Source organism: Phaethon lepturus, unplaced genomic scaffold (assembly GCF_000687285.1).
Source record: "Phaethon lepturus isolate BGI_N335 unplaced genomic scaffold, ASM68728v1 scaffold6868, whole genome shotgun sequence".
Lineage (NCBI taxonomy): Eukaryota > Metazoa > Chordata > Aves > Phaethontiformes > Phaethontidae > Phaethon > Phaethon lepturus.
Window position 1 is genome coordinate 53,233 of NW_010555445.1, and position 10,306 is coordinate 63,538.

General features: G+C 36.2%; 1 protein-coding gene across 1 annotated transcript in view; it reads left to right on the plus strand.

The window, feature by feature from the left end:
• ARAP2 (ArfGAP with RhoGAP domain, ankyrin repeat and PH domain 2) overlaps nt 1-10,306 on the plus strand; it is a 73,153-nt gene that overhangs the window by 47,566 nt on the left and 15,281 nt on the right. The window contains exons 9-12 of the mRNA XM_010292151.1: nt 6,621-6,736; nt 7,885-8,084; nt 8,830-8,915; nt 10,153-10,306. The exon at nt 10,153-10,306 is cut by the window's right edge and continues 41 nt beyond it. Of these exons, the coding sequence (XP_010290453.1) occupies nt 6,621-6,736; nt 7,885-8,084; nt 8,830-8,915; nt 10,153-10,306 (556 nt within the window). The remainder of the gene's footprint in view (nt 1-6,620; nt 6,737-7,884; nt 8,085-8,829; nt 8,916-10,152) is intronic.

Genomic DNA, 10,306 nt, shown 5'->3' on the forward strand with positions numbered 1-10,306 from the left:
TTCTTGCTCATCAGGGCTTGAGTTGGCAAATTTCATGTTCTTTTAACATCATTTTTTTGTGTGTAATTATATACTATATGCTTCATTGCTGTTTCATTTTGAGACCTCACTAGGAAGGCTGTAGAGAGTACCTATGTCTTTACTCGTGGAGGTTTTTATTCCAATCCATGACATGTAACTATCACCTAAAATCTATATTAAAAGATTTTAGGCTGTGATGAGGGACGTAAGTCTCTAAAGATTTGAAAGGTAACTGGGGAGGCTAAGCCTAAGTACAGTTTAAAAGGAGACAAAATCAATACAAACTTGTGGAGAAGGATTAATATCATCAAAGCAATTTCTGCATTACCAGTCACTGTTTCTCAAATTCTAATCCATAAATATGTGTTAATTTTTCATTAACATGGAAATAAATTTTTCCCACCTTTCTGTTACAGAAATTAGCCTTCCTTAATAGCTGGAAAGGCTGAAATATATACCTCCAATTAAGGAAGAGAGAAGAGAAACTATGATTGCTTTATCTGAAGGATTCTAGTTACTGGCTTTTAATCTGTCTGGAATAATTTAGTTGTTTGAAAAGAATCAAATGCCATGGGGCTAGAATGAAGGAGAAGTCTAAATCATGTTAAATTGTTAAGGGAGTTCTCAGATCTTTCAGAAATAAGTCTTAGTCTAATTGTCACAAACTTTGTGGTAACTTCCCCAAAGTAAACCTAAAGAGCTATTGCAAATAGCAAAGGTAAATTCAAGGAAACATGTAAGGTTGTATTTTGGAACTCCGATCAGAGAGATTTTGATTAAAGGTCAAGAACCTTCTGTGTATGGGCAGTAGGACAAGAGTAGTGTCAGAAATATGGACGGGCCATTTGTAAATTAGTGGTAGGATGTTGAGAGATGCATCGTAAAAAAAAAAAAAAAAAAACAAACACGTATATATGTATAAACACACACATACATATACGTGTGTGTGTGTGTGTAAATAGATGTTTATATGTAGTATATTCTTGTTGTGTTATGTGGTACTTCTTACCATTATTAGAGTCTATTATATATATACACACCTGTGTGTGTGCGCACGGTCTTAAATATTTCATGACCTCAAGATCTGACAGCCAAAGACAAAAAAAGCAAGGAGACCATGCTCTCTTAATTCACAGGAAGGAACCTGATGTGCAGTGAGAATACTCAGTTGATGTAGTGATTTCCAAAAGTGCTATGCTCCCAGCATACACCAGTTCTATTTCTATACTAGAGTTCTCTACTTCTGTATTTTCTGTGCTTCAAAATATGCTACAAATATATATTTACAAAGGTATGTATATGCATGTGTGTGTATATAGAAATATATTCTCTCGAAATCATGGGATCAATTTTCCTTTTTCTCTGCTGTTGCTGTTATCCCCTTAGTCCTCTGGCAAAAAAATTAAGATAAAACTACAGAATGATATTTCTAATGTGAAAATAATAGAGTTAATTAACCTTTAAAGTCAAACTTGGGATTTATTTCCAGTAAATTTTATGTAAGGGGTAAGGGTAAACTTATAATTGTTGGGTTTTTTGGTTGGGTTTTTCCCGAGATTTTTCCTGAAGCAAGCTTTTTTTAATCAACTTTATGTATTGTGGAAGTAATGTTATATTCATAGAAGACAGTGCATCCAAAGACATGATTATAACTGCTAAAATATAAAACTGTTATTTAGCGAGTACTTTTGATCTGTTATATTTGTAAAGAATTTGTTTTTTTCGAAAGCTCTTATTGTCAAGCCATTTTTCAAGCTTTATTCAAATTCATGACGATACTATAAATATAGACATTTAAGACATACCTATATTTAAAAAAAAAAACAAAATAAAAAAAAGCAACAAAGCAAACAACCCTCAGCTTTCTCTGTGCGTTTTTGAATCCTTTAAAATCTTCTACATTTGTCAGAAAGTCTAATAAAGTTTATTCTATCTGAAACAATGAGCTGTAGAAGCAAGACAACTCTTATTCTGAAAAGGTACTGCTTGGTCTTGCTGTCAGTACATTTTGTATAGTGTTTGAATGGCCCTATTGCCCTCTTGTGCACTCAAAGTGAATGAATTTATCTTTTGAAGTGGAGCATTTCTTTCTTACCTGTACCAGTTCCCACTTCTGTTTCTGAAGGAGAGAACAAGGCTGCACTCCTGAAAGCATATAATTCTGAACCTTGAAAATTAGATTCCAGTGTACCTGTCACTCACAAGGACTAGTTTGTGCTGAGTGTTGTACAGTTACCGTAAAGAGTTTGTTTGGACCATTACGGCAATAACTTCACTATAATGTACCAATGAAATTGGTTAATTTACCACTATCTTCAGTTCTGAAAAGTATATTCCTCACTTCTAATTTTTTAACCTTTCTGACATTCCTCACACTGAAATTCAGTACTGTAAGTTCTTATGCACTTGCTGAATTTAAAACATAAACAGTTATTCTCTCTTCAGTGGGATTGCTTTTACACTGGGTACGTGTGCAAATTTTGGAGGGCTGGTGCTCCAGTGAAAGGTTAAGACTTTCAAATTAATGTGTTTCATTTTTAGAGTGCTTTCTTGGTTTTGCATTGTTGTTTTGCATTCTTGGTTTTCAATTCTTGGTTTCGCATTGTTAAGTTCAGTACAGCAAAGTTTCATGTCTGTGTTCTCAGACATGAACGTGTGTGATCTTCTGCCCATAGGGTGCTTCCATGTAGCCTGCTCCCTTTTTGCTCCAATGAAAGTTGGCGCAGCTAGCTGTTTGAAGGCATGAAAAAAAAGAGACTGAAGTGAATATAAGATAGAGATTTTCATGGAATCATAGGATGGTTTGGGTTGGAAGGAACCTTAAAGATTATCTAGTTCCAAGCCCCCTGCAGTGAGCAGGGCCACCTTCCGCTACACCAGGTTGCTCAAAGCCCCGTCCAAGTTGACCTGGAATGTTTCTAGGGATGGGGCATCTACCATGTTACTGGGCAACCTGTTCCAGTGTTTCACCATCCTCACTGTGAAAAATTTCTTCCTTATATCTAGTCTAAATCTCCCCTCTTTTAGTTTAATACCATTACCCCTTGTCCTATTGCAACAGGCACTGCTAAAAAGTCTGTCCCCTTCTTTCTTACAAGCCTCCTTTAAGTACTGAAAGGCTTAGGTCTGAAAGACTTACTGAAAGACTGTAAGGTCTCCCCGGAGCCTTCTCTTCTCCAGGTTAAACAACCCCACCTCTCTCAGCCTGTCCTCATAGGAGAGGTGTTCCATCCCTCTGATCATTTTTGTGGCCTCCTCTGGACTTGCTTCAACAGGTCTATGTCCTTCTTATGTTGGAGAACCGAGAGCTGAATATGGTACTCCAGGTGGGGTCTCAGGAGAGCAGAGTAGAGGGGGAGAATCACCTCCTTTGACCTTCTGGCCATGCTACTTCTGATGCAGCCCAGGAGCTTCTCATCAACCAACACCCCCAAGTCCTTTTCCTCAGGGCTGCTCTCAATATATTCTCTGCCCAGCCTGTATTTGTGCTTGGGATTGCCCTGACCCATGTGCAGGACCTTGTACTAGGCCTCATTGAACTTCATGAAGTTCACAGGGGCTCACCTCTCAAGCCTGTCATAGTCTTTCTGGATGGCATCCCTTCCCTCCAACACACCATGCAGCTTGGTGGTGTTAGCAGACTTGCTGGGTGTGCACTCAATCCCTCTATGTTGCTGACAAAGATGCTAAATGGCTTCACTCCCAATACCAACCCCTGAGGAATGCTGCCTGTCACTGCTCTCCACTTGGACATCTTGCTGTTGACTGCAACTCTGAGTGCGACCATCCAGCCAGTTCCTTATCCAGTGAGTAGTCCATCCGTCAAATCCATGTGTCTCTAAATTAGAGACAAGGATGTCGTGTGGGACAGTGTCAAAGAACTTGGCAGTTTCAAGAAGGAACAGTATGGAATAGGTAGATAAATAAAGTTTAGTTACTGTTTCTTTTCTCTAACATCAAGTTATGAAGTTCTTAGTCATCAGGCAGAAACCCTCGACACACATGCACCAAAGGAACTACTTTTTTGCACAGTTAGCATTTGAGCAATTTATGAAGTAGGATGCTGTGGAGGCCTCAAAGCATGAATTTGTTTAAATTCTACGAGTATTTAGCTGTCAATGGCTAGTAAGTATTAACAGCTTTGCTGCAACTATTTGTTCAGGGACTTTCTGAGCTGGAAGTCTTTAGATTGCTGGAAGCTTATTTGAGAAGATGAGAATGTACCTTTTCTTATTTACATTCTTCTTATGACTCTTGCCTGTAGCAAGTGCTTAAAGGGAAGCTACTGCATAAGATGAACTTCTGGTGTGGCTCAATATGGTAGTTGTTATTTCAGTAGTCTTCATTACTCATCACTTACCTTCAGTAAACTCTAATCTGGACCTAAGACGATATTGGACTCCTATTAAACATGGCTTCTAGCAGTCATTCAACTATTATTTAATAAACGAAGAATGCATTGCACTGTTGTTCAGGTACAAGTATAGTCTTGTTACATGTCCTTCAAAAATTAGAACTTCTTAACACCATTTATTTGAAATAATTGAAACTAACAAATGAAACCTGCATCCAGTTTACATCTCGGAAGCACAAACCATTTAATTCTAGAATGTTAAAAGGTTGGTTTTGTTTTTTTTTTATTTTGCTCATTTGATTTAAGATACTGCTACTAATAGAAATAAAAATTTAGTATTTTTCTACCCTCAGTCTACCCCTCTATATTTAATGCTTCTGTTTTTCTCACTGATCATGTCTGACTTTAAGAATGCTTCACTGCTACAGAGCATGCTGTCAAGCTCATACTCAAAAAGAGATTATTCTGCCCACTCCTTTCCCATAGAACTGATCTTTGAGGATGAATTAGGGACTGTATAGGCTTCATAGAACTCTGCCCTTCTAAGGCAGACGTGTCAGTACAAAAACCATTGATTTATAGGAAAATGGGGTGGGGGATGAAGATGAGGGGGGAGAATAAAAATGTATGTTACAGGATATGAGTGTAGAAAAAAAGTAGAAATATTAAAAAATAAATTATATGAGGAGTGGCTAAGCCAGGGTACTTGTTGAAAAATTACTACTTTTTATAAAGGTTTGTGCTGAAGTCCACACCTGGGTTCCACACCGTTACTGTCAAAGGTAACAGAAGGTGAAAAACCAAAGGATTCTGAAGAAGTATGGCAAGGAAACATTAGCTGACTTATCCCACACTATGTTTAATTAGTAGAAAATAATGGCATTTTAAAAATCTCATCTTAAAATGGACACTGTAATGCATTTCGGGGCATAATTCTCTTCTATGCCTCATGTGATATAATTAGTACTTCCACTTGTGCGTAGACCCATACGTGTGTTATGTCTGATTTAGCCTTATCAATCATGGCTAAAACAATACTTTTATTTACTTATACCAGGAATAGGGGAATGAAGTGAAAAGAATTTTGTGAAGTATCTTTTCCATGGAAGTTTTAATGCTCACAAAATTTAAAAGTGTTATGAAGAGAAATTTGTCAGTGATGCAGATTTAAATACGTATTTACTAGAAAAAACAATCCCCTCTGCACAGGCAGGTGACTCTGAAGTTGTTCCCCTCCAGTGCTTGTATTTTTATCAACCCATATCCAACTACTTGCTCTGTGGGAGGTAACTTAATAAACATCTTGCAGATGGTAAAATACGTGGATTTGGCTTTTTGCTTGGGTGATGTAGTTTGGTTTTGCTTCTGATGCAGGTACTGTTTCCAAGAAGTATGCTTATATTTCCAGAAATTTAATGTGTGGAAGTGGCTACCATTAGATGGACATCTAAATCAATTTAAGAAGGAGATATTGGTGGTGGTCTGAATAGATCAGAAATAACATATGTACCTATCGGTGTTTCTAATATGCATGCATTTGAGAGAGCCTCACAAGAGCTCACTGACCATTTTCTTTCCCAATTGTGTTAATGTAAGATTGATTTTTACTTTAAGTACATTGTTCCATGTAGTCAAAAAATAATAATTTCTCTTGGTTTAAGGCAAAAATGCTTACCATTTCTAATAATTGAGTCACAGATAACCCTTCGTCTATTTTAGCTGCTCTATAGGACAGTTTTTTCAAAGACATTGGACATGTTCAGTTCATATAATACATCAGAAGCATATGCAACCAAAGGTTTAAGAAAGATTTTTATACATTATATATTTTATTTTGTTAAAACAGTCTGTTTAAAAGCAGATAAAACTGCTGTCAATGAGAAGGATTTAGATGTCTAAATATTTAGTCACTAAAGCGTGATTTAAGCTAGATAATTCCATAGTTTTGGATCTACATTTTTAATGCAATCTGTTATTTAACCTTTTTTCCTTCTATTAATAGTTACAATGTGCATTTTTTTTTCCTACTAACAATCAAGTAAGGTCATTCTAGCAATTAGAAGCATAGTATTTGGAGGAAATTTAGTATAGGTTTATTCATCCATTAATGAATTAGAAGGAGCTTGCATGTTGTGGCCAAAACATGTGTTACTGACCATGGTTTTTTGGACCATGCTGATCTAATTGTTCTATACGTTTAATTCTTGAATGATAAAACCCTGAACTTTTATTGTCTTTTCCCTAGGATTTTAAGACAGGATTTGGTATCACTTTAATCCCTATGAACGTGGCAAATGTAAAACAAGTGGATCGGTCTGCAAAGCAATCTTTTGAAATAATTACTCCTTATAAAAGCTTTAGGTGAGAACTTTACTATTTACACTAAAAAATATGCAAATAACTAATGTATTAAAGAAATACTTGCTTCATCCTACAGTGACTTCTCTAGTTTGGATGAAAGGGTAATGTTTTCATAAAGAATGCTCAGCATCTTTTTAAAAAACAGGAGGATTTTCTTTCCTTTGTTTAGCAATGTGCTTCATTTTACCTCCTTGACGACATCCTATGCCCACGGATTCGTATTCTTATACAGTCACTTTTGTTCATTTCTGTGCAAGGGCAAAAAAGTCACTTCAACAACTTGACTCTATCTTAAAGAATAATAAATTGCAGTAGGGAAATAATGCTGCATCCATTTAATATTAAGTTTTTTATTTGAAAAGATTCACTCATGGACCACCTCTTGTAGAAATCTTCCATTGAAATCAATAGAAAGTTTCACTTCGGCTGATGCTGTGACTTATATTTAAGAAAATAAAAGTATATGCTAATAAAAGCCTTTTGGTAAGTGTTGTAGTATTTCTTAAATGAAATCTCAGTAAGGTAGAACAAATCACTGTTTTCCTGGGCTTGCTAAATGTTAGCAAAGGATTTCCTTTATTTCCTTTCATTCTCAGTTGACTGGAGTAGCGGGGAAATTAGTCTTGATCAGTGATTTGAATCTGTGGCTAGTTGGTAGATAGTTCTTTGACTTTCTTGAAGGCATCACCATGTTAATGTTTGCTTATTATTATTTATATTTTTCGAAAAGATCAATTCAAGTGAAAGGTGTTTTTTTGGCTGTTGTAGTTAGCAGGTCTGTTTTTAGTCCTCAGTAAGTCTCCACGTTTACATAGGTCATTCTATGCTTTTGTTAAAGTTCAGGCTTTAAGTTTGTTACGTGGTAACACAAACACTGAGTAACTCAGGAACATAACTTGAATGTTACAAAACCTATGTAGCTCATGCTAGTAGTGGTTTTATTGAAAACAACACAAAAACAGAGGGAGTTTTCATTGACTAAAAATACAAAATAGTACATTCCATCTTAGTATTTGTATCTGTGTAGAAGAAGATTTTTTTTTTTTACTGTGATTTTGGGTGTAAATGTAATAAATGAGAGACTATGGACTATGTTTAATGGGGCTTTAAAATAAAGATCAATAACACAGAAAAGTCAATTATTTCAGCTTTACAGCAGAGTCGGAAAGAGAGAAACAAGACTGGATTGAAGTACTGCAGCAATCAATAGCAGAAACTCTGTCTGATTATGAAGTAGCTGAGAAGATTTGGTTCAATGAGTCCAACAGGAGCTGTGCTGACTGTAAAGCTCCCAGTCCTGACTGGGCATCCATCAATCTCTGTGTTGTCATTTGTAAGAAGTGCGCAGGTAGAGTAATTAATGACAGGTTGTGTGGATTCTACAAAATGTTATATTTGCATATCTGTATATGTCTTTAAATTGGCTTTTTTTTTATTTTTATAGTGCCATCCTTGTGAAAGTTGTGATAAACAAAAAGTGAACATAATTTTTTTTTTTTAATATCAAGGTCATCCTTATTCTAAAGCACTTCCATGCATAAATGACAGGTCTGTAAGGTGATTGCTTTCACTCAGATGAATAATGCTTCACAATTAGTGAAAATTAAGACACACTAGCACTTTGTGGGAAAAAGCTGGCTTTTGCAAGGCTGAATGCCAATGGATAACAATTCTCAGTGTATAAATTTGGGGTATTAATTCTATTACATCAGGGCATGTTTTACTGCCCATAGGGATAGCTTTTTCAAATACTACTAAAAACGTAGTTCTCTCATGTTTTATATTTAAATATAAGTGCTTAAGCAGTAGATTCAGGGCAATAGTTTATAACTCTAGCCTCTCTTTCAAAACAAACCCTCTCAAAAATATTCCACATCAGATGGCCTATTTATTACTGTCAAATGCAATTGAGACTTTTTTTTTAATTTTGGCATTTTTTGGTGCTTTTATTTTATGTTCAAATGTTAAACCCAACCTTTTTGAAAAATAGCAGTTAGAATAAATTTGTCGTCATTAAATTTTTTTGTTATCTCAGTGGAAGAGAAACACAGTTTAAGTCTCTTAGTTAAGTAATAATACTTTTGGATTTTCAGGACAGCACAGATCTTTAGGACCAAGAGATTCAAAGGTCCGGAGTCTAAAAATGGATGCCAGTATTTGGAGCAATGAACTTATTGAGGTATTTTCTGATATTCTAACTCTTTGTTCCATCTTGAAAACTACTGTATGAACAGGAGTTAATTACTGGTTTACTCACAAGAAAACTGAACATATAGCTGCCAAATAGCATGCTGCTGTTATAGTAAACTTGATGTTTCTGGGAATAATGTACCTTTGTGTCACTCAACATTTGTTTTGATACTGTCCTGGTTTTGGCTGGGAAAAGGTTCATTTTCTTCCTAATAGCTGGTATAGTGTTGTGTTTTGGATTTAACATGAGAATGATGTTGATAACACACTGAAGTTTTAGTTGTGGCTAAGTAGTTGTAGTGCTTATACTCAGTCAAGGACTTTTCAGGTCCCCACGCTCTGCCAGCCAGGAGGGGCACAAGAAGCTGGGAGGGGACACGGCCCTGACAGCTAAGCCAGACCGGCCAAAGGGATATTCCCTACCAGATAACATTGTGTTCATTATATAAACTGGAACTGACCCCGGGGGGCGGGAATCGCTGCTCAGGGATGGGCTATCAATCAGGTGCTGCACTGGGCATCACTTGCTTTTGTATATTCTTTTATTAGTAATATTATTGTTGGTATTATTATCTTCTCTTCCTTCACTATCTTATTAAGCTGTTTTTATCTCAACCCATGAATTATTATTTTTTTTCTGATTCTGTCCACCATCCCACATGGGGAGGGGGGAAGTGAGTGAGTGGCTGTGTGGTGCTTAGTTGCTGGATTGGGCTAAACCATGACAGATAACCATCTGTACAATTTCTCTTAGTATCTCTCCAAGCATCTTGCTTTTTGGGGGAAAAAAGAAATAAGATGCTTTTGGAGAGAAATCATGATGGGCAGTACTGGGAAGGTGAAAAGAAAGGAGACTTCTCACTACCAGTTTAGTTGCTTGGGGTGTTAAAAAGTGGTGCTGATGGAGAGGGTTGAATCATCAGTGTTTTCTTTAAAACATATGCTAGTCTTCTCTCACCTTTTAGTGGTATTTTCTAATATATATTGAAATATTGTAACTGCTTAGCCTTGTAAAACTTAGTTGCTATTGATAGTAAATGATGACTACAGACTTTATTATTCATTTATAGATGACCACAGACAGTGACTGAGAAAGGCTTCTGTCTCCTGCAGTCAATTTTCTTTAATAACTTTCTTTTTCAACTTTTAGTAGCTGAAAACTATTCCAAGGTAAGCAAAATAGCATGAAGGATATTAAGCTTATTTTTTTCTTGCACCTCATCCAGCTCTTTATCATCATTGGAAATAAGAGGGCAAACAGTTTTTGGGCAGGAAATCTTCCTCCAGATGAAGAGCTGCATATGGATGCCCCTGCAGAAAAAAGGATAGCATTCATTACACAAAAATACAAAGAGGGAAAATTCAGGAAAACACCTTTTC